This window comes from Anolis sagrei, chromosome 2, assembly GCF_037176765.1.
Source record: "Anolis sagrei isolate rAnoSag1 chromosome 2, rAnoSag1.mat, whole genome shotgun sequence".
Classification (NCBI taxonomy): domain Eukaryota; kingdom Metazoa; phylum Chordata; class Lepidosauria; order Squamata; family Dactyloidae; genus Anolis; species Anolis sagrei.
In genome coordinates this window covers 261,906,974-261,932,032 of record NC_090022.1, presented here as the reverse complement: position 1 = coordinate 261,932,032, position 25,059 = coordinate 261,906,974, and the positions used below count along the sequence as shown (strand labels likewise).

The 25,059-nt window shown below is 39.7% G+C and overlaps 2 protein-coding genes across 3 annotated transcripts in view; both read right to left on the bottom strand.

The window, feature by feature from the left end:
• Window positions 1–1,720: 1,720 nt before the first annotated feature.
• On the bottom strand, window positions 1,721–7,097 carry CARTPT (CART prepropeptide). Its single transcript, XM_060761692.2, has 3 exons — window positions 6,838–7,097; window positions 6,438–6,521; window positions 1,721–3,832 (listed from the first exon to the last, which is right to left on the bottom strand). The coding sequence occupies exons 1-3, from the start codon at window positions 6,982–6,984 to the stop codon at window positions 3,725–3,727; spliced, it is 339 nt and encodes a 112-aa protein (XP_060617675.2). The 5' UTR covers window positions 6,985–7,097; the 3' UTR covers window positions 1,721–3,724.
• An 8,406-nt stretch (window positions 7,098–15,503) lies between these two features.
• Window positions 15,504–25,059, bottom strand: part of MCCC2 (methylcrotonyl-CoA carboxylase subunit 2) — a 41,530-nt gene continuing 31,974 nt past the window's right edge. For both annotated transcript variants that reach the window (XM_060761693.2, XM_060761694.2), the window contains 2 exons: window positions 24,280–24,365; window positions 15,504–15,729 (listed from right to left, as the gene is read on the bottom strand). In XM_060761693.2, the coding sequence (XP_060617676.2) occupies window positions 15,612–15,729; window positions 24,280–24,365 (204 nt within the window). In that variant the 3' untranslated portion in view covers window positions 15,504–15,611. The remainder of the gene's footprint in view (window positions 15,730–24,279; window positions 24,366–25,059) is intronic.

The window sequence follows — 25,059 nt, the reverse complement described above, 5'->3', positions numbered from 1 at the left end:
TGTTGTGTATTGTTTCAGTGAGTTTTTTGAATGCTGCTGTTTTATACCCTTATGTTTTATTTGAGTTTTATTTGATTGTATGCTTTGCTATGTTTTATTTTAATTGTGTGTTTTTGTTTTTAATGGATTGTTTTGTTGTGACATTCTGTGGACATTTTGTCTGCCCCAATTCCCTTTGGGGAGATGACAGTAGGGTATAAAAAGAAAGTTATTATTGTTGTTATTTGAAACACAACAAGATTAGTACACTGCACACAAGAGCACTATGCTGGCTATTGTATTGGATCAAATGTCAGACACTTCCCAAGTGCCTAGGGCTGTATAATGTGTGCAGATCCGAGTAGGGTGGCAAATTATTATTATTATTGCTATTATTATTATTATTCACAGTTTGAGTGTTCAGTTTTAAATGATATTTCTTTCTCTTTCAGTCTTTCAAGTCTTTATATGTGAATTTGTAATTATTTTGTTTGCTGGTGATTGTGAGTTGAGAAGTAGAAAGTATGCTCATCCTGGATTAATTGAGGCAAAGAACAATCATCAGGTTACAAAAAGGATCTATCTAAGGAGCCCCCATGGTGCAGTGGATTAAACCACTGAGCTGCTGAACTTGCTGACCGAAAGGTCACTGGTTCGAATCCAGGGAGCGGGGTGAGCTCCTGCTATTAGCCTCAACTTCTGCCAAGCTAGCAGTTTGAAAATATGCAAATGTGAGTAGATCAATTGGTACCACTCCAGTGGGAAGGTAATGGCACTCCTTGCAGTCATGCTGGCCACATGACCTTAGAAGTGTCTATGGACAACGCCAGTTCTTCAGCTTAGAAATGGAGATGAGGACCATCCCCCAGAGTCGGACACAACAAGACTTAATATCAGGGGGAAACTTTACCTTTACCTTTTACCTAATATTTAAGCGTCCTACTGGCAGGATTTTGGTGGTAAGACAAGTTAACTTTGCATGCCTTCATTGCAGCATAAGGACCAGAATGGTGCCAGAATGACTATTAATACTGCATCCCAGAAAAAAAAATCCAACTAAAATCCTCACAGAAAATACAAATATCTGAACTAATGTGATGTAGTTGTTTGAGCATTGAATTAGATATCCAGGACCCCAAGGATTGAATCCTCAGTCAGCTGTGGAAACCCATTGGGCTGCTTTGGGCAAGTCCTACCTTCACAAATTCCCAAAATGAAGTTAATGGCAAAATGTCCTCTAAAGAAATCTCATAAAGAAAATTAAGAGATAGATCCCTCTTAGGGTTACCATGAATCAGAAATTATCTGAAAGCACACAAGAACGAGAACAACAGCTCACGTAATCTTGTAAGGGCACAAATCCCTGAGCTCCATAGAAATTGATATGCCTAATGTTACCATGCATTCCAAGTGACCGTTTAAATCCCTTGGAGATTAACCTAGATGTTCCAATACCACTTAGACATCTATGCTGCTTAAAATGTTAATCTGATAACTGCAGTTAATGGTACAAAGATCCTGAAGTTGCAGCACTGATACTCTTCCAAATTTCAAATGCACCTAATCCAATTTTGATTAATCCATTGTCGAGACTCCAGCATAGCCATTATACACTCTCTGTAAGTTTACATTTGTGCTTGGTGAGAAGGACCTGTACCCATACAAATCCAAATGTCTGAAATGCAATAATCTAAGTGTATCCGGAAATATTCAAGCAACAAAAAGGTCTATCCTTGTAGGGTCTTGTAGCAATGATTTTATTAACAATAAATACAAGTTTTAAAGACAACGAGACATTATTGAAAAACATTTAGATGCATGAATTGTACATTGTTTATTACAAAAGTACATAGGTGACCTGTTTCAAATTCTAGACCCCGACCAGTTGAGCCATACATACACCTACTTCGCATGTAATATTCCCACTTATCGCAATGATAAAAACGTACCTCTGTATACATAAACAGAAATGAGAATGAGAATTATGAGAGTGTCAGGACAAAGATTATCTCTATCTAAGGCAACAATGAGAATTGTGAGGCCCTCCAGATGTTATTCAACTGCATCTCTCAACAATCCTCACAATTGACTATGTTGTTTAAAGATGCTGGGAGTTGCAGTTCAACGACACATGTGAAGTTGCACAATTCCTAGCCTTCTCTAAGGGACATGCTGTGTGTCAGGTGCCTTACTGAAAACATTAAAAGTAACAATTTGATTTTAAAGTGGATACAACTGATTTTAATGTTTGTGTATATTATTAGTTTGTTTTACTCTGGCATTGAATGTTTGCTATATATGTGTTGTGCTCCGCCATGAGTCCCCTTCGGGGTGAGAAGGGCAGAATATAAATACTTTAAATAAATGAATAAATAAATAAATATAGCAAGTATCAACAAAATTGCCTATATTTCATAGGATTTTGTACAACTTCAGTGTTGTGGCTCTTCATGCTGCCATGTGAACAACTTGGCACTTCTGACACTTGGCATGATAATTTTCAATCCTTTGCCAAAGTTTAACACAGAAATCAATTTACTGGATGAGCTGTTTGCACTGATTAACTGCATTGGGTCTTTAAAACAACCCCTTCTGGACAATGGCCAAAGATGCATCCATTAGAGTGCTTTTCCTTATAATAGAACTGTTGCTTACATCCAAAACCAAAATGATATCATCATCACAATAGAACCACAACAGTCAAAGGGGGCAATTAGATAAGGAAAAGAAGATCAGTAGCAAAATAATCCTCTCTTCTTTTTCTGGCTCCCTGGAAGCTTAGTTTGGCTCTGTTTTTTTTTTTTTTTTAAAGTCCTTCCAATTATTTCAGCTTTTTAAAAACATTCTCTAGCTCATCCAAACATGACGTCAGTATAAAACTGCTTTCAAACCACTAGCATCAATAGCTAAGAAACAGGCACAAAAGCAGAGCATGTATTGATGAGAAGGGGTGGGTGACCAACCTAGATGCCTCCCTTGAAGTTTTCACACTACTCAATCACTGTCTTGACAACTGAATACATAATACAGATCATTACCTTTTGAAATGGGAATATTTACGTCTTGGAAAGGTATTTTTAGACTCCACTTGTCACTTCCATTAAACCTAACATGCAGTATACAAATTGCTCCCATTGTTATTGATTCTACCAGTTGATGTCCCAAAGGGGAACATGATGCACTTTGAAATTTCTACAAAACTGAGACAAAAGAACTGGCAGAAAGGTATTAGGAAACAGTGCCAATGTTTACTTACAATACATTACATATTTTTCACAGGTGAGAAATGAACATATGAGGGGTGTCCTTTCTATAGTTAGTATGCTGTGCCCTTCCATTTGTCCTCTCTTTCATATAATTAACTATAAAAAAGACAGATGAATCAATGTATCCTGCCTCCATCTAATTTTCATGACCTTCCCCTTACAAAAATACAGTTTTCAAAATATCAGTCCATCTCTACACAAGGTACATATGAAATGGGAAAAAAGGAGCATAGAAGGAAATAAGAAATTCAAATAGCAAGATGGAGAAAAACATGGTGGTGCCAAAAATATCAGACATCCAAAAAAGCAACAGTTGCATGTTATAACTGCTTTCTTTCCCCTATTTTTTCTTTGTTTGCTGTTGGGGAGACCATTCTACACCCCCAAAACACACAATTTTACTTGGTGTCACAAGTAAAATTCTTCAGGCAAAACAACTGGTTCTTTCTGTTTTTCAATGGTTTGACGGGATGAATTCCTTACAAACATTTCAGGAGGAAAGTGTTACAAGAGGTTCCTCTGGGGCAGTCACAGAGCTTCCCAATCCTGGCTCCTTTTCTCAGTGCACACTGCTCTCCAGCATCACACTACAATTGGCAGAAACCAACAGTTAGATGTTTGCTTCAAAGAACATTACACAATTAGATGTTGGCTTCAAAGAACATTACACAAAGAACATTACACATTACACAAAGAGGAAGACGATCAACAAAACTTCTGCAACAGTACAATTTCTACATGTGCCAACAGACACCAGAGAGACATTCATAGACAGATTTTTTTTTAATCCTTGAGAATGTATTCATATTCCAAAAGTGTAATAGGAGATCAAAAGAAAATAGAGGGGAAATCAAATTACTTTGACTTACTGTGATAATATTGGAGATTTTCCAAAGAGCTACATTAAAATCTGTAATGTGTCTTTAGCTCTTATCAAAGATACTTTCAAGGGACACTTAGTTTAAAGTAAAAATATACAGTATCTAAACTTAATCAGGACCCCCCCCCCCCCCCCCCGTGGCACAGCATGTTAAATCGCTGAGCTGCTGAACTTGCTGACCGAATGGTTGGTGGTTTGAATCTGGGGAGCAGTTAGCCCCAGCTTCTACAAAACTAACAGTTCGAAAACATTCAAATGTGAGTAGATTAATAGGTACCACTCTGGAAGGAAGGTAACGGCGCTTCATGCAGTCATGCCGATCACATGAACTTGGAGGTGTCTATGGACAACGTTGGCTCTTTGGCTTGGAAATGGAGATGAGCACCACCCCCCAGAGTTGGACATGACTAGACTTAATGTCTGGGGAAACCTTTACTTAAACTTAATCAACTGTTTTCTTGATCAAGGTACAGACCTTTTTGCTAAAATGTTAATTATTTATGGACTAGAAACTGAAACAGGTACCAAATAGAACATTCACTGTAAGATTTCTACTTTGAAATCCTCTCCATTTATTTTAAATCCACTCCACACTTGGAAATTTAAATATGAATAACACTTTCATTCCCCTCATCCCAGTACAGTGGACCCTAGGGTGTAATCCCAGGATCTCCTCACTTCCTGTGGATATCAAAATATATGGATGCTCAAGTCCCTTATATCAAAATACTAAAATAAGATTGGGGGGGGGGTGGAATATTTTCTTTGGAGGGGGACATATTTTCAAACTGTGGATAGTCAACTGAGTATAAGAAGTGTATAATTTCTAGTCTTCCATTGAAACAAATGGTCACACTCTCATTTACTTTTGAAGGAAAAGAACATTATTTCAAAAGGTATTCTGGGGTCTCTCTCATTTAAAACCACAAGAGGCAACAAACTACGCAAGAAAGGGGTACAACTGCAAAGCCATGTACATTTTTTTCTTGTGTCAAGAGAAACTGCAAGTCGCTTCTGGTGTGAGAATTGGCTGTCTGCAAGGAGGTGCCCGGATGTTTTGATGTTTTACCATCCTTGTGGGAGGCTTTTCTCATGTCCCTGCATGGGGAACTGGAGCTGACAGAGGGAGCTCAACCCACTCTCCCTGGATTTGAACCACTGACCTGTTGGTCGGCAGTCCTGCTGGCACAAGGGCTTAACCCATTGTGCCACTGGAGGCTCCTAACCATGTACATTAACTTGAGGGTAAATCCTATTTAACTTAGCTGAATGACATTCAAAGAACGCAATGTCAGGTGTCCCTACACCAAATTGAAGCTTACTGTGTTCGTTGGCTTCAAAGGCTTCAAACTACAGGAAAGGAGATTCCAGCTGAACATTAGCAAGAATGTCCTGTGAGAGCTATTCAGCAGTGGAAATCTCTGCCCCAGAATGTGGTAAAGACTCCTTAAACAGAGGCTGGATGGCAATTTGTCAGGGGTGCAATTTTCCTGCTTTTTGACAGGGGGTTGGACTGGATGGCCCACACGATCTCTTCCAACTCTATGATTCTGTGATTCTATTCCTCTCCTCCATTTTCCTTTTGTTCAGGAAAACGTTGTCCTTTACACACACACACAAATACACACACCTTTTAGTTGTAGGGTCTATTTCAGAGGAAGAACTTGGAAAACTATGTCTTCCCTGCCTACAAAAACCCTATGAAATTCATGGGGCTGCCATAGGTCCACAGAAAACTTGAAGGCACACACAGAGAAGGTGCATCTACACTGTAGAATTAATGCACCACATTCCAAGGCTCAGTGCTATAGAATCATGGGAGTTGTAGCCTTTAGCCTTCTCAAAGAGTTCTCACCAAACTACAACTCCCAATGTTCAATGGCATTGAGGGGGTTAAAGTGGTGTCCAAGTGGATTTATCGGGGTTGGACTGGATGGCCCTTGAGGTTCTTCCAACTCTAGGATTCTATAAGTCTATAGTATAGATCAGGTATGGGCAAACTTTGTCCCTCTGGGTGTTTAGACTTCAACTTCCACAATTCCTAACAGCCTCAGCCCCTTTCCTTTTCTGGCTGCCACCCATTGGACTACTTGAAGCTTCTGAACAGTCTTCAAAAGCAACCCCACGTAGAGTGCATTGCAGTAGTCTATTTCAGACATAACAAGGGCACGGACCACCATGGTCAATGGAAGGGTCCTGAGGCTGTTAGGAATTGTGGGAGTTGCAGTCCAAAACACTCAGAGGGTCATAGTTTGCCCATACCTGGTGTAGCTGCACCCAGAAACATACAGTTGAGATGCAAAGCCACTCACCATGGGGACTTGGCCGTACTTCTTCTCGTACAAAGGGAGCCGCTTGCTTTTGAGCTTCTCCAGGACTTCTTGGAGCGCCTCGATCTGCAGAGATACCCAAAGAGTTCCCCATCAAGAGACACAACAGAGATGGGGGCAAATTGAGGTTCTGAAAATGAACCAGTCCCTCCCTCCAAGCGTTGTGGGGAAAGAGAGCAGTTAGCAGCACAAATTTGTGGTGTCCCTTAGACTGAGATCTTTCCTCCCTCCAACTTTCCAGCAGATCCAAAGTTTCCCTGGCTCTGCTCCTTAAGGGAAGCAAGAGCAAAGATTCCTAGTTGTGAGAAGACCTCCCCTCCCCCCCCCCCCCCCCCCCAAATGTAAGTAACTCTTGTCCCCCGACCCCAGGGGCAGGACCTACCAGCTCCTTCTCGCGAGAGGTGTCCTCCACGGCTGAGTAGAGGTCCACGGCTCTGGGCTGGAGATCTCCCTCCTCTTGACCCCAAGCGGCGCTGGTCAGCAGCACCAAGGCGGCCCCTAGCAAGGCCAGCAGTCGGGAGCTCTCCATGGTGCTGAAGGAATGAGCGGCGGTGATCCAGCCTCCCTGAGACGGAGCTGCCTTTATAGCCGGCGAAGAGCGCCAGGCGCACCTGTTGGCAGGAAAAGCGCCTTCGCCACGCTAGACGTCAATCCAGGCGGAGGGGAGGGGGAAGCGGGTGGAGGAGGGGGCTGAGGGAGGAGATAGGCAATTATCTCCATTTCCTTCAGGGCAGACAAAGGGGAAGAAGAACTGAGGGAGAAGGAAGCATCAAAAGTCAAAGTCTTGACTCACAAATAATTCTTGGCCACCAGAGAAATCATACCAAAACACACACAGGAAGGGGGGCAAGGTTTGAGAGAACTCCGGATCTTTTCTCCAAGCAAGAGGTGACCAAAAAGTAACAGAGGTGGGGGGAAGCTGCCTTGTAGCAGCTTCCCCCCACCTTTTTTAGTATCTAAAAATAAATAAAGGAAAGTTACTCCATACTTTCAAATATTGCGTGGTGGGCATGGCAGGGGGTTGGGCTGGACAGCCTTTATGGTCTCTCCCTGGTCCATAATCCTGTTATTCCATTACTCTGTTACAGGACAAAGTAACCTCGGGTTCAAGGGCCAAACTGGACCATATAGGGATCTCTAGGTGGCTGCCCCTGAGCACAGTGGAGTCTCCTCTTCTGAAAGTTTCCAGCAAAGGTGGATGGCCATCTCTCAGGAGTGCTTTGATTGTATTTTGTTGCATGGCAGGGTGTTGGACTGAAATGTCTCTCCTCAGGTTTTTGTTAGTCAGTAAACTTGAAATATGTTGTTTTTATCCTACTCATAGAATCATAGAGTTGGAAGAAACCTTGTGGACCATCCAGTCCAACCCCCTGCCAAATATTAAGAGGAAAACTTGGTATAGATGGAAAAGAAACATGAGCACCAAACCATACACCAACAATGCAGAATGTGGCTGGACTGCACTCTCCATAGAATCATAGAGTTGGAAGAGACCTTGTGGGCCATCCAGTCCAGCCCCCTGCCAAGAAGCAGGAAAATCACATTTAAAGCACTCCCAACAGATGGCCATCCAGCCTCTGCTTAAAAGCCTCCAAAGAAGGAGAAGGTCATGTGGACAGCATGACTGCGTTACCTTTCTTCCAGAGTGGTACCTATTAATCTACTCACATTTGCATGTTTTCAAACTGCTAGCTTGGCAGAAGCTGGGAGCTCAACCTGCTCCCCAGATTTGAACCACTAACATTTTGGTCAGCAAGCTCAGCTGTTCAGAGGTTTAACCTGCTGTGCCACGGGGGGGGGGGGGGGGGGGCTTAAAAACCATAAAGGGGGAGGGGAAAATTCCTACCCAGCCCTTTATTGATCAAAACTATTACACTATGTAAGGAGGTGGGATGGTAGGTTGAAGACATCCAAGATGAAAGATGGAAAGTGAGGCTGCCTCTTAAGTGCAGTCAAGTCCCTGCCCCTCTCTGCATCTCTTGGCAAATTATGCCAGAACACTGATACAATTGTTGCTCTGCCTGTGGAGAGAAAGGTCATGCTTGGTAGTCATAGATATTGAACTGATGATGAGAATAAAAATGTGGCTTTGGGAGGAAGTCAGAGCAGGGAACCAAAGCCCCATTGTTTCCCTAATATGCCAAAATAACGGGCTCAGTACTTCGATAGCAGCACTGTTATGGTTAATCTTCCTTTGACCACAACATCTAGGAAGAACATACCCCTACATCCTGTTCTGGGTGCTGAGGGGTTTGGGGATGGAGCACTGGCTCCATCATTAAATTTCTTCTGCCCCAAAGGAGTGATAATACATTATTCAAATATCATACATTATTCAAATCATCACATACACCTGACTTGCACAACTCACATTTCAAACATACCCAATTGTATCAAGAAAATCCTAGCAATGAATTCAACCAACATTAAGACCTACTCACTGAAAATGCAATCAAAATATTAAGAGGAACGTTAACTTGGTATAGATGGAAAAGGAACATGAGCAACAAACTATACACCAACAATGCAGAATATGGCTGGACTGCACTCCCCATAGAATCATAGAGTTGGAAGAGACCTCGTGGGCCATCCAGTCCAACCCCCTGCCAAGAAGCAGGAAAATCACAATCAAAGCACCACCAACAAATGGCCATCCAGCCTCTGTTTAAAAGCCTCCAAAGAAGAAACCCCCACCACACTCCAGGGCAGAGAGTTCCACTGCTGAACAGCTCTCATAGTTAGGAAGTTCTTCCTCATGTTCAGGTGGAATCTCCTTTAGTTTGAAGCCATGGCTCTGCATCCTAGTCTCCAGGGCAGCAGAAAACAAGCTTGCTCCCTCTTCCCTATGACTTCCTCTCACATATTTGTACATGGCCAGGATGGTAACATATGATTTTTCCACATTGGGTATGCTGGCTAGGACTAATTAGCAGTTAATTAATTCTGGAATCCCATGTTCTTTAGCCCTGCCATACATAGATGATATTGGACAGTGTGGCTATGTTCTAGTTGTACTGTCTGCTTATGTTTCCAAGTCCTATAGAAGCTATTATTTTAATATGCAAAATTCTTCACAAGGCCTATGCGTCTTATAGCTGTATATATAGTAAAGTCTCACTTATCCAACATAAATGGGCCGGCAGAATGTTGAGTAAGCAAAAATATTGAATAATAAGGAGGGGTTAAGGGAAAAGCTTATCAAACATCAAATTACATTATGATTTTACAAATTAAGCACCAAAACATCATGTTTTACAACAAATCGACAGAAAAAGCAGTTCAATACATGGTAACTTTATGTAGTAATCACTGTATTTGCAAATTTAGCACAAAACATCGCAATGTATTGAAACAGCTGTGGATCAGAGTGGGAGGCAGCCTGCGTTGGATAATGCAGAATGTCAGGTGAGTGAAAGTTGGATAAGTGAGACTCTACTGTATATACACACAAATGTATATTCACCAAACACCTATAGTTCAGTTTGAGATCATGGTTATTAGGTTTTGCCCTCAAAAGTCATCCTTATTAGCCATACATTATATATTAATCAGAGTCTATACATGCATAGCTGTTATATGAGTATAGGGCTCTTCATCATGACCTAATTGATGCCACAGTGGCACAGTGGGTCAACCCCTTGTGCTGGCTGAACTGCTGACCGGAAGACCTGAATATCGGTGGTTTGAATCCACAAGACGGGGTGAGTTCCTGTCTGTCAGCCCCATCTTGCCTTGTGGGGAAATAAGAGAAGTCTGACACAAGATGGTAACACATCCAGGTGTCCCTTGTGCAACGTCCTTACAGACGGCCAATTCTCTCACATCAGAAACGACTTGCAGTATATTCTCAATTTGCTTTTGACATGATTTTTTAAAAAACCTGATTGATATAAGAATCAGGACTTCTGATCAGAAGGAAAACTTATATACCAGGAAAGTAAAAATAGACAACCCAAATATAATTGGATTGCAAGCCTCAGCAGCCCTAGCCAGCAAAGCCAATAGTAAGGAATGCTGGGAACTGCAACAACCACATGAAGTTTCTGATAGGATCAAAACATTTCTGACCAGAAACAGTCAGGCCCTTACTTCTATAGTGTCTAATACCTCAGAATTACCTATCAGTAAAATTTATATATAAAAAGGAGCCCCCAGTGGTGCAGTGGGTTAAACTGCTGAGCTGCTGAACTTGCTGACCAAAAGGTCACAGGTCTAAATCCGGGGAGCAGTGTGAGCTCCTGCTGTTAGCCCCAGCTTCTGCCAACCTAGTAGTTCAAACACATGAGAATGTGAGTAGATCAATAGGTACCACTTCTTCAGGAAAGTAACAGCACTCCATGCAATCATGCTGGCCACATGACCTTGGAGGCATCTATGGACAATGCTGGCTCTTTGGCTTAGAAATGGAGATGAACACCAGTCTTCACATTTGGACATATTGAGTATTCATGCGAAGTTTGGTCCAGATCCATAATTGTTTGAGTCCACAGTGCTTTCTGGATATAGGTGAACTACAACTCCAAAACTCAAGGTCAATGCCCACCAACTTTTCCAGTATTTTCTGTTGGTCATGGGAGTTCTGTGTGCCAAATGTGGTTCAGTTCCATCCTTGATAGAGTTCAGAATGCTCTTTGATTGTATGTTAACTATAAATCTCAGGAACTACAACTCCCAAATGACAAAATCAGCTGCCTGAAATTGAAGATTTTATTTCATCTTGCCGTAAATCTAAAAGCCCATACAATTAAAAAAAAACTCATTCATTGCTTAATTTTATAAGCTACAGGTCTTAGGAGGAATATGCTTCTGAAAAAGAGAACAGTGAAGCAGTGCCATGTACATTTGTTCAATAACATATTTTGAACAAAGGCGACATTTACTATGAAGGCACCACAGAGAAAATAATAATTTCCTTCAAATTATAATAAGCGAGCAGGAAGAAACATTCACAGAGTTATGAAATTTGTAGAAATTCATGTGTTTTCATTATCTACATCTCAAGATTATTGATGAATTATTCCCTGCTCAATAAGGGGTTTAATTACCACTCTCTGTGGGATTGCTTGCAGGCTCAGAATGTAATTTTGCAGCAAAGACCTCATGCCAGAAAGATCTTGTTTGCCCACTGCCTGAAACTAAAGAACAAATCACCTGGCAAATGTTTGCATGAGGCATTGCCTGTCAGCCCAAAGCAGTGCGCTTGTAAAAGGAAATCATCATTTGACAAAAGATCTGCTGCTGTGTTTTATTTTCGCACTTGATAGCATCATCTACCACAGAACATTCAGTTATCTTGAGGTGTGTAATTTCTCTATTTTTGAAGCAATGTATATAGATGGACAAAAGGGTACTAGACTATGATGTCATAATTTGAAATGTGGAAATGAAGTCACAAATTATTGCACAGAATAAATTGAAGCTTTAGGACAGGGGTCCTCAAACTAAAGGCCAAGGGGCAGATACAGCCCTCCAAGGTCATTTACCCGGCCCTCGATCAGGGTCAACCTAAGTCTGAAACAACTTGAAAGCACACAACAACAACAATAATCCTATCTCATCAGCCAAAAGCAGACCCACACTTCCCATTGAAATACTAATAAGTTTATATTTCTTAAAATTGTTCATTTTAATTATTGTATTGTTTTTCAGTGTTTTTTGCACTACAAATAAGATATGTGCAGTGTGCATAGGAATTCATTCATTTTTTTTTCCAAATTATAATCAGGGCCTCCAACAGTTTGAGGGACTATGACCTGGCCCTCTGTTTAAAAAGTCTGAGGACCCCTGCTTTAGGAAGTCAAAACATAACACTACAAATTTACATTTATGCATATTTATTTTTTTCAAGCCAAGTTTATCAATTCTGGAGATGACTAAACAGAAAGCTACCATGCGATGATTGAAGCATGCCTGCATTTTAATATTTGTTCCATCAATGAGAACTCTCACTGAATGAACACCATCACAATGTTTATTTTTTGCTTCCCATCAGGAAACAGAAATCATTCACTTCTTAATGTTTAATGGCCACTAATGAAATGTTCTAAAGTTGTTTGAAAAACTATATTGCCTTTGACCTCTCCCACATACATAACCAACATCCAAACATGAATCAAGGGACAAGATAGCCAGTGCCCAAATACAAATCAAGGAACATGAAAGGCCCTGCAGACTAACTCAACCAGAGAAGTCAGCCATAGCAGAGCACTTGATGAATCAACCTGGACACAGCATATTATTTGAGAACAGAAATGCTGGACCACGCTGACAACCACCATGTCAGACTACACAGAGAAGCCATTGAAATCCACAAGCATGTGGATAATTTCAACAAAAAGGAGGAAAACCTGAAAATGAACAAAATCAGGCTACCAGATTTTAAAAAAACCTCTAAAATCAAGACAGTAAATAAAGAGCAACACTTAAAAAGGGGGGGGGGGGGGATTCCAGACATGAAACAATCAAGGCCAGCCAATACCTCCTAACAAAGGATTCCCCCAGGCAGGAAGCTACAAGGCATTAAATGTTAATCAAAGTGGTCAGTTACATTCACACTTGCCTCAAGCAGACAAGAGTTCTTTCTCCCACCCTGGACATTCCACAGATATATAAACCTTACTTGCTATATGAAGAGGATCAGGGCAGTTTACAACAAATATGGCAAACATTCGATGCCCAGAAAAAAACCATACATACAGTTTACATCAGAACAAAACACATGAGACAATACAAAACAACACAACTTAATAATCAAAATAGCAAAAATTAAAAATAAGAAATAAAATAAAGTAAAAAGAAAACCTCCCCCCTCCCCCGAAAAATAAATCTTGCCAGGAAAACCCCATAATAGGTTAACCATAAAGTTATGTAAGTTGGAAAGGCACATAATACAACCGCCTCCACCATTCTTCCCAGTTGCTTGCTCTTTCACCCTCATACTTCTTTGATATTCTTCTCCATCTCCACTAATTCTTCCATTGTTCATGTATGTCCTCTGCATTGCTGTTCTTTGTCCTGTGTTTTTCTCCACCTTGTTGTTGTTTATTCGTTTAGTTGCTTCCAATTCTTCATGTCCTCATGGACCATCCCATGCCAGAGCTCCTTCTCAGCCGTGGCCATCCACAGTTCCTCCAAGGTCTAGCCAGTCACTTCAAAGATAACATCCATTCATCTTATCCTTGGTCTGCCCCTTTTCCTTATTCCATTCATTTTCCCCAGCATCATTATTTTCTCCAAGCTTTCCTGTCTTCTCATTATGTGGCCAAAGGACTTCATCTTTGCCTCTAATATCCTTCCCTCCAATGAGCAGTCGGGCTTTATTTCCTGGAGTATGGACTGGTTTGATCTTCTTGCGGTCCAAGGCACTCTCAGAATTCTCCACCTTGTATCTCCTCAATTTAATGTGGCTCTCCTACCCACTTTACTTTTATGCCTCTGAATGATGATTTTCCATACTTGATTTCCCCCTTTTTCCACATGCCTTGCCATTTTCTCACACCTCCTTCTTCATGGCTTTCATCATATTTCTCTGTCTACAGGTCTTCTTACTCTTACATGTACATCGGCACAGTGATATATTAATGTATCAGCAACACCATGGACTTCCTCTTTCTGTGCTTTTCACTCTCCTGTTCTTATTATCATCTCCTTCGCTTTGCTTGCCACCACCTTGGCTTACATAAAATTGTGAAAAACTCTGGAGAGGACAGTAGAAAGGGCTCCAAAAAAAGAACACAATGGTCTTACTCATGAGAAAATAGCATTGTAACAAAAAGCCTACTCTCATGAAAATGTCATAAAACTACACTAAAATATGTTAAAAGAAATATACTTCATGCTCTAACTTTTAAAAAAAATCTCTTATATCAATGTGTTACTTACCTGTCTCCTTTTATGATCCAACTAGAGCTTTAAGATCTGCTGGAGAGGCCCTGCCCTCAGTCCCACCCCCTTCGCAAGTGCATCTGGTGGGGATGAGAGACAGGGCCGTCTCAGTGGTGGCCCCTCAGCTGTGGAACTCCCTCCCCAGTGACATCAGACTGGCCCCCTCCCTTCTGGTCTTCAGGAAAAAGTTAAAGACCTGGCTTTGTACACAGATGTTCAGGGAGTAGGGTAATATGCAATTCGACCTCAATCTAGCAGTTGAATAATGACTATGGGAAAACCAAGTAGTATGGACCATCAATACTCAGCACTACGTATGTTTTTAATGTTTTATTGTATTTATATGTTTCAACTTTTGATAACTTGATATGGTATGTTTATTGTTGTGTATATGTTGTGGCACTGAATTTTTGCCATAATTTGTAAGCCACTCTGAGTCCCCTTCAGGGTGAGAAGAGTGGGATATAAATATAGTAAATAATAAATGTGCTGGTTCTGATTTCTGATGACAAACTAGCTTCCTTCTGACCAATTTCATTAAATTTATGTCTGATTAACTGTTAAATCTTTGAAGAATGTCTGGCTTACTAAAGCTATAGAAATTGGATCCTGGGTACGAAGTAAGAGCCATGCTTTTCAGAAATGCCAAGTATCAAGCTGCTTTCATTGGTGCTGAAATATTACCTCTGTTTGACCCTGCAAATGCAATCTATCTTCGTCAGAGGCTGCCTGCTCTGCTACTAATTGCTACATGTTGGGGAGGACTGAATGTAATTGAGGATTACATCTGCGGTGACCATTCACTAAAATGAAATATATAGTTTTGTCATATCTATCCATTGTTAATAGTGCTCTCATTAACTAAATAGAATATATGAAGATGCATATGGACTTGCCGGCTAATAAAAAGTAATTAATTGTGATGTGAGTGTGTGGCTGTCTTCTGAGTAATTTATACACTAGATTAAAATTTGGATTTCATGGAACACATCCTAAAAAATATTATGCAATGTGAAATATAGAAATCTGATTTTCAGTGGTATGATAAATGGTTTAGAACAGAAATATTACTGAAATCTACTGCTTATTTCAAGAGAAAATAAAGCCTGGACAGATAATTATTTCTGATTTCATTTAAATGCACATAAGAATGAAAGCCAACTATAGTATTGCACAAATCTTTATTATGTATCTTGATATTTTTAGTCCACTTGATTTCCTAATTAAAAGTTGTATTAATGATCCAGAGGTTCTACCACCAGGACTTTCAAATCACATTCTGAATATTCCAAATTCTGTTTTCTTGGTGGGTGCGTTGAGTGCAGCACTTAGACTGAGACCCAAAACCAGTCTGGTGTCAGCTGGGTCAATAATTCCATCATCCCACAGCCTGGAATGGAAAAAACAGAAATACAGAATTACATGCGAAACTGGCCATTTGACATGGTTGCTCTAAATGTTATCTCAGTCAATCCACTGTAATATTTATTACTCTCCACCTCCACAAGGTAAAGGTAAAGGTTTTCCCCTAACATTAAGTCTAGTCGTGTCCGACTCTGGGGATTGGTGCTCATCTCCATTTCTAAGCTGGAGAGCCGGCGTTGTCCATAGACACCTCCAAGGTCATGTGGCCAGCATGACTACATGGAGCGCTGTTGCATTCCTGCCAGAGAGGTACCAATTGATCTACTCACATTGGCATGTTTTCGAACTGCTAGGTTGGCAGAAGCTGGGCCTAACAGTGGTAGCTCACCTCACTCCTCAGATTCGAACCTCCGACCTTTCGGTCAGCAAGTTCAGCAGCTCAGTGGTTTAATCCACTGTGCAACCGGAGGGTTCCACTTCCATATCTCCATACAATTTAGAATCAATTTAAGGCCTGCACAGAAAGAGGGTAAGCTATATAGTTTTAAATGACCAAGATATGATAGAGGAGAGGAGTACTAACATAGTATAAATATCTTGTATTAACTTCAAGATCTCCAACTCCAAGTCAAACATGATTTAGGTTATGTTGGATAGAAGCCCAAATATCTAAACAGCATGTCCATTTCATATTTATCATGACACTGTCCTGAATATTTACAACAGGATACCTCCTTTAACCACATTTTAAAAAGAAAATGATGTTCTGAAACATGGTTCACTATTCCATAACTTTAGATACTGTCACATCAAGCAGTACTGCTGTAAACGTAACAGACACTAGTGTTCCAAATCCATAAATTATTTTGGACATGAAGGGCACAACCCAAACTTGAAATGTTTCAAGTGATTTCACAGCAAAATACAAGCCAATAGATGATTTTATACAATATCCATATGCTAAAGAGAAAATGTAAATTATTATTTACAGAGCTTAATTTAAATGTCAACACAATATGGTTTTGAGTTTTAAATGCAGAGATCTATGAAGAAGTAATGTATTTCTTTGCAATGCCCTGCCAACAATAATTTTACTAATCTTCATTTGTTGAAGAATATTTCTAAACAGATGAAAACTAATCCCTGCTGTAACAAATTGACTTGAAACAAGGAAGGCATAAATTAAAAACGTCATTAACATTCCAGTCATAAACACATGAAACAATTTATTTATCTTTAGATCAGCAACTAGTGTGCAGAAAACAGCAATTGCAAAGCCAAAAAGTTTTGATCAGGCATATTTTTCTTAACCAGTTTATTTGATCATTTCTTGGAGGAGAGGCAAGTCTAGTTGGTCATGCGAAGAAGAATACACCATAAATACTTTATAATATTCATCTATGAAAAAACAGAACTGGGTGTTTAGAACAGAATATTTTCCCCTGGCTAAAGATTCAAACTGTCTTGTTAATTGTTTGAAGATTATATTCTAAAATCTAATTACACAGAAAACGTGCAGCCCACTTTTCAGAATATTAATATTCCCGGGGAACAGGCTGAACTTCACTTCATATGAATGCTTACTTACATTAATCCAATCTGTATCAAAACTGTGTATATTTATTTCAACCTTCTACCCTCACTGACCAACCATTGTATGTAAGTCAGCACTTAAGACAAATTTGTTTGATTCAACAGTTCTACTTGCCATTTGCTACAACATCCCCGCTCTTCAGCATGATGGCTTCTCCAAAGTATGTGTCTGTTACATGGTAGTTATGTGCCTTCGGGTCTTCCTTTTGCATTCCTCTAAATGTGAGAGATTGTGACTTGCTCAAGGTCATTCAGTGGGTTTCCACTGCTGAACAGGGATCTGAATCACTGTCTCCAGAGCCATAGTCTACAGTTCAGATCACTACAGCACAATGTCTCTCTCCCAGATGCATATGAAAGGTAAAGGTAATGGTTTCCCCTGACATTAACTCTAGTCGTGTCCAACACTGGGGGGGGGGGGGGGGGTGCTTATCTCCATTTCTAAGCCGAAGAGCTGGCACTGTCCGTAGACACCTCCAAGGTCATCTGGCCAGCATGACTGCAAGGAGCTCCATTAACTTCCTGCAGAAGCAGTACTGATTGATCAACTCACATTTGCATGTTTTCAAACTGCTAGGTTGGCAGAAGCTGGACCTAACAGCAGGAGCTCACCCCGCTCCCCAGATTTCGAACCACCAACCTTTAGGTCAGCAAGTTCGGCAGCTCTGCGGTTTAACCCACTGTGCCATCAGGAGGCCCCAGACCCATATTACTAATGGCAAAAGCATAATTCATCCATTGATTTATATCCCACCCTTTTCCCCAAAACTGGAACTTGAAGCAGCTTACAAAACAGAGAAAATTACAAACAAAATCATATAAGAAAAAAATCACACACAAAAGTATGATTAAAGTATTATTACTGTTAACAGAACTAAAACCATATCATACAGTGATTTAAACTAAGAAATAAATGTTGTACCTAAAAAGCAATTTTCTTGTAAAACAATCAATTCCTAAAAGCCTGTGGGAATAAAAAATGTCTTTACCTGTTAAGAAAAGCACAGCAAAAAGAAAACCTAGCTTACCAAGGAAAGATGTTCAAGGTTCAAGGAGTAACACAAAGGAAGTTTTATCTCACATTTCTACTTAACATGCCTGTCAGGGTGGTAGGTTCAAGAGAAATGTTTCCCCTGAAAATCTTAGAACTGGGGCATATTCCTATTGGAAGACACAATCTTGTCAGATAGCCTAATTCAGGCCGTATAAGACTTTATAAGTTCTTTGAATTGTGCTCAGAAACGGAATGGTAGTGATTGTAGCTATGATAACAAGATTGCAATGTCCTCCCTGTAAAAGGATCCAGTTGACAATCTGGTTCTGACTTTTTGGACCAGCTGAAATTTCTGAATACCCATAGGCAGTGCATTACAGAAATCCAAAGGAGATGGAACAAAGGCATGTTAACCAACCAAGCCGGACACCTTAGTAGCAGACACAACTGATGATCCAGTTTTAATTGTAATAACGCTTCAGGCCACTGTTGGAATGTTTGTTTAGGCCTGAATCTAGGAGTACACTAAGCTGTGATTCTATGACTTTAAAGTATTTGTAAAATCAACCAGCACAGGTCACATCTCTATTTCTTTGTCTGCCTCTGCCTTGGATAAGGTTTTAATCTGCTTGTCTTCACACCAGAAGCAACTTGCAGTTTCTCAAGTCGCTCCTGCCTGACACGGAAAAAAAAGATCCAGTTGAATACTGCCAACAGGCAGCAAAAGTCTTTCTTGGATTAACATGGAAAGAAGAGTCGGGGTTAGTTAACATAATAATGGCGCCAAACCCCATTCTCCAGGGAACGTTTCTCAGCCAATTGTTGTATGGATTAAATAGCATAAGGGACAAAACAGAACACTGGAAAACCTCACAAGCTCATGGCCAAAGAGTAGAACAGAAGTCTCTCAGCACCACCTTTTGGGCTCCTCCCTCCAGAAAACAAAGGCAATACTGTCAAACAATGATTTGAAATCCCATGGTCAATGGCATCAAAAATCACTGAAAGGTCAAGCAGAGCCAACCAGCACACACTCCTTTCATTCAATTTCTCACAAAGATAATTCAGTCAGGCAAACATTGCCATTCCTCTGCCAAAGCTGGGTCTGACACTAAAATAAGACAGACATAGACAATATACCTCATCTAGGAGGCCCTAGAACTGAGAAAAATGCTACAAATCCCAGTACCTTGCTCAGAAATGGAGCACTGAAGATTGGCCAGTAATTAACATGTGAAAAACAGATTATATTCCAAAATCATGCTAAGTTTTACTATCTGGGGTCAAGTGACACTTGTAGTGGAAAGCAATGCACAGTTATTGGAAAAACCAGTATCACAGTTCAGAAGTGCTCACTGACAATTTTGCAGGTAGGGATGCTTGTGCAGAAGTGGGCGCCACCACATATATCTTTATTACATGCCGTTTAGATTACTGCAACACAGTTAAAGGTTTGGTGAGTTTCCAATAGTGTTCAGAAACTTCTGTAGGTGCAAAATACGGTATCGGGTTTTGACTAGAGGTGTTTCAGATAGCTACATTTTGCTGTCTTGTCATGTCATTAGCTATCTTTATACTCCCACCTTTCTTCCAACAACCTTAAAACAACAAACAAGGCTCTCTTCTTCTTCTTCCTCACTTTGTCCTCATAACAAAGGAGGTCGGGCAGAGAAACTGAGAAACAAAGAGACAGAAACTTCATGGGTCAATAAGCTCCTGGGCCACAACACTGAATGCTAGATGCCACATTTAAAGATCTAAATTACTTGGGAGCAGGATATTTTAAAAGGCAATCTTCTCTCATGATCTTATGCACCAGGTCAGGTCTTTAATGTTATTCCCTTTCTAGCAAAGAAACACTGGATGTTTATGTTCTACAGATCCTTCACCATCTTGTAACCAAGACAGTGGAGTTTGCCCATGAATCTTTGATTGCCTCTTTGTTATGTTAGTTTTAAAAATATTTTAAGGCATCTTTACAAATTATGTTTCATTATACTTTGGAACTGATGACTTCTGAAAACTTTTCTTTCTCTAACTCCATTTACAAGAATTTTAAAAAGACAAATTTAAGGATTTGTAAAATCTGCTGTGCGTTGTACTTCCCATTTGAATTATAGCATGTTGTTCAGTTTTTAAACTTGTTAGCCACCTGGGAGTATGAAAGATAGAGTAAAATCTATTTCGTTTTATTTATCAAGAAATTCTGTGCCACTGTAAACCAGCTAGCAATGAATACACTTGAACATGAACTAGACAACAGTAATACTGCCAAGCCTGTATTTCAGCATCAATCTCAAATGGAGTTTATTCGTCACTTAAAGTAAATGGCAAATATTACAGGTCCTATATTATTCCCTCTACTGGGATTAAAAAAACTCTTAGTATTTTAACCAATATTTCAAAAGGAGACTAAACAATAACCATGATTGCACTTGGTAGCCCAAATCAATTGCCTTTGAAAGCAAAGGCTTATATACACCTGACACAATACTAATAATAAAGACCTTTCCATCTTTTAAATCTTTAAGAGTAAATTGTGTTATAGCAAACAGAGATTTCACTGACAACCTGAAAGGTTTGCTTCACTGAAAGATAAACATTATTTCCTCAGAGTCACTATGCCTTTTTCTCCTTGTTTAGTCAAAGCTGCCTTCTGTAGTGAGACAAAGCATTAATTATTGAGCAGCCTATCAAACCCCGTGCTGAGAACATGAATCATAGCTCTGCTTGTAAAAAATTCATAACAGTGCCTCGGCACAGAAAAGAAGTCAATGGCTTGGAAAGAAAGCTGCTCTTGACATTTGTTACCAGGTAAACTGATTAAACACCTTTTAGAGGCCTGTAAGCAGATTAATCTAGCTCATTAAAAAGATGTCTTGCTAATGACTCTTGATAATTAAGGCTTCTGCATGTTGTCAGGTTCTAGTCAGACACATCGGATGTGGAATGTGACTATGGAGCAGTCTATTGAAATCCTGTACACAGAATGAGATATAATTTATATACTAAAATAATAGAAGTGTGCTTCTATTTGATAATATAAACCCACACACATAAAAGCATTTCCTAGTGTTATTTTATAATTCCAACGTAAATCCAGTATCACAGCAGTGATCTGTACAAATAATGATTTGTGAAATCATCTATTTATTTACTCTATTTATATCCCGCCTTTCTCTGCCCTAAAGTGGACTCAAGACAGCTTTACATATGGCAACTATTTGATGACTTTAGACAACAGACAATTAAATACATTTAAGCTAAAATTTAAAATTAGAGTTAAAATACATTAGAAACATATAACATTATAATCACTATTAAAATCATGCCATCCACTATCGTAATCTGAGGCTGTTCCAAGCATTACTGCACACATTTCACAGTTAAAACTGCACTGTAGTTAGTTTCCAAAGGCGTGACCCCAAAGCCAGGTTTTCACTTTCCTTCTGAAGGCCAGGAGGGAGGGAGCTGCTGTAATATCACTGGGGAGGGAGTTCCACAGCCGAGGGGCCACCACTGAGAAGCCCGTCTCTCGTTCTCACCAGATGCACCTGCGAAGGTGGCGGGACTGAGAGCAGGGCCTCCCCCAACGATCTTAATCTCCTAGGTGGTTCATAGGAGGAGATACGTCCCGACAGGTACACTGGGCTGGAACCACTGAGGGTTTTATAGGCCAAAGCTAGCACTTTTAATTGTGCTCGGTAGCAAACTGGCAGCCAGTGGAGATGGCGCAACAGAAGGGTTGTATGCTCCCTGTATGCCACCTGACTTCTGTCCTTAGGATTATTTGAAGCTTCCAAACAGTCTTCAAAGGCAACCTATGTAGAACGTGTTGCAGTAGTCTATTTGGAATGTAACCAAAGTGTGGACTACCATGGCCAAGTCTGACTTCCCAAGGTATGGGCTTCTTAGTGAAGGGTACAAGATACAATATTCTTGCATAGGACTTGTGTATTCAGTTTCTATAGGCAGTTCTTCATCAATAACCCAATTACTATTACTCTGTTATGGTATGTTGATCTATAAATGTCAGTAGAAGCAAAAAAAAAAGTCCAGTTCATCTATATGGGGATTAGTAGAAATTACTATTGTAGATTCACAGAGTTTGACATTTTATCTAAAATGCAAATGAAGTTGGACATATAATTCATACTAGATCTGATGAACTTTATCAGCAAATAGGTCAAGGATGATATGGATCTAGAAAGACTAAGCGTGTCTAAAATGTTATATCTCAGTTATCTCAAATTTAAGAATAAAAAAATATGGAAAATATTTAGGTGTTTTAGCCATGGCTTGAAGTTACAGATGATTTTCAATAAAAGGTCAAAAGTTAACATGCCTAAATTAATGTACAGTCATTAACTAATCTACCCTATCAACTGATAAAAGATTGTTTTTTTCAACCTGCAAGATAAATACTGAAAGCTAAAAGAACCCACTATTATTCTTCATTCCATATAAAAACATTCATGAGGGCCCTCCAGTAATTATCTAAAAAAGAAAAATCTTTTTTCCCCAATAAGGTTAAACACTTAGTGCTTGATGATAATTTCTTTAACATAACTAATTCACTGGAATACAGCTTTAACATAATACAAAAATATATGTATTTATTTATTCATTTTGCCTCAGGTGAAGACATATGATGTTTTGTTACAGGCAAACAAAGCTCAGTTCTCAACTGTATCATTGCACGTAGTTATTATACTGCAGTTCAATATTCCAGTTCATTCTAGTATTAAGATTCATTAACATTCAAGACTACCAACAGTTTCAGCAATAAGACATATTACTGTGCAGCAACTGAGGGATTCATAAACACTGGTTGTCTTCATATGGAACACTAGACCATGGTTTCATACAATAGAAATGAGCCTCACTAAGCCTGTCACTCATGCAGTTCTACCCAATCTTACCCTTCAGCGAAGCTTTGAAGAAACTGAAAGCTTCTACTGACATTTTGGATTTACTGAAGTTTAGTGTGTTGTCCAACCATATGTCATGATTACTTTTAACACTAATTAATTGAAACAAGTCAGTTTTATATGCTATGTGTTGAAGCTGGCTTCTTTCACCTAAACAAAGATCAACAACAGTTTTTCTGAAGGCTTTTGGTTTGTTCTTTGCAGTTATGCTGGATAAGGAAATGGGTGGGGAAGAATGTATGATGAAGGTCATAATTATTAACTCACAAGAAAGAGATAGGCTGTTCTAGGTCACTGTGTAATTGCTTGGTGTTAGGATGAGGAGAGGATGGTAAACAATAAGCATTTACATTCTGCATTTTAAGGCACTCTTGTTAACACCTTCTAATAAGTGAAAAATGATCAAATTTCTAAAGTGAAAAAAATCAAACTTAAATTAGCGTCCTCAAGCTTGGTCTGTACTTGCCTACATGTGTTTCTCAAATGATTACCACAAATCAGCTGTTAAAATAAAACATTGGCTGCCTGTTGTTGTACTTTTTTTTTTTTTTACATTACATACATCACTGTTTTTAGGCAGCTTTAGCGTACAATGACCTGCTGGATCCCCAAGAGTTTGATCCCAGGGATGAAAAAATGCAGATGATCAAGCCCCATGTATTAAATAATGACAACATGAATGCAAACATCTCAACATCTTCCAGGAGAGCCCAGAAAGTCTTGCAAGTCATGCCACTTCTTTCCCTTGAAAGGGCTCGGCCACCTAGAATTGCAATGCACTACTGAAATCTATTTCCAGAAGATTTATGGAAGACCAGAATGAACAAGAGAGAGAATACTGGATCTTATCCCCAAAGCTCAGCATTTATACCTCCTCCTCAGATATACCAAATTATTTTACAATCACTACATTTGATGTATAAAATCTTGGATTTTTACAATGACTATGATGCAGTGTGTATAGGAAAATAAGGCAGATAATGCTTCATTCTTACCACTATCTATTTTAAAAATTCAGCACATTAAAATACAAATACTAAAATTATCTCTATATTACCTTGCACTGGAATAGTATGGATTTCCTTCTTCCTCAAACCTTTTAATGATTGGTTCCTTCAAAGCTTTTTCCTCCTCTTCAGAAAACTGAACAAAAATAGAATGGATATGGGCATGAAAGGATTTCTCTATTGTTAAGCATAAAAAGATTATATATCTCTGTTGATACTACTTGCGACTATTAGAGTTTATATGCTGTAACTTGTATCCTCTCACTATGTTTCATAATGTAAGACAGCACAATGTATACTGTTGCTCATTACCAGAGGTCCTCAGATAACATTGCTCTATTAACCCTTGCATTCTCTTCTTTGTATACATTCTTTTGAACCCAAACCACTTGGAAGCTATGTCCAAGGCTGTCCTGCTATAATGGAATGGAAGCTCAATGGTAGAGCCACAATATCAACTTTTTGACCATAAGATTGGTTCAGCAGTGGAAACAACTGCCTAGAGAGGTGGAGTGGTGTCTCCTTCTCTGGACATCTTCAAAAAGAGGTTGGACAGCTACCTGCTGGTAATGCTTTAGCTCAGTGGTCCTCAGCCTGTGTGTTCCAAGGTGTTTTGGCCTTCAATTCCCAGAAATCCTAACAATCCTAAATCCTGGATGGGATTTCTGGGAGTTGTAGGCCAAAACACCTGGCACCCACAGGTTGAGAACCACTGCTTTAGCTGGAGATTCTGCACTGAGTAAGGGGTAGGAATGGATGGCCCATAAGGCCCCATCCAACATGATTTTATGGCTCTATTTCAAGGCTCAAATACCTAATTAAACACAGAA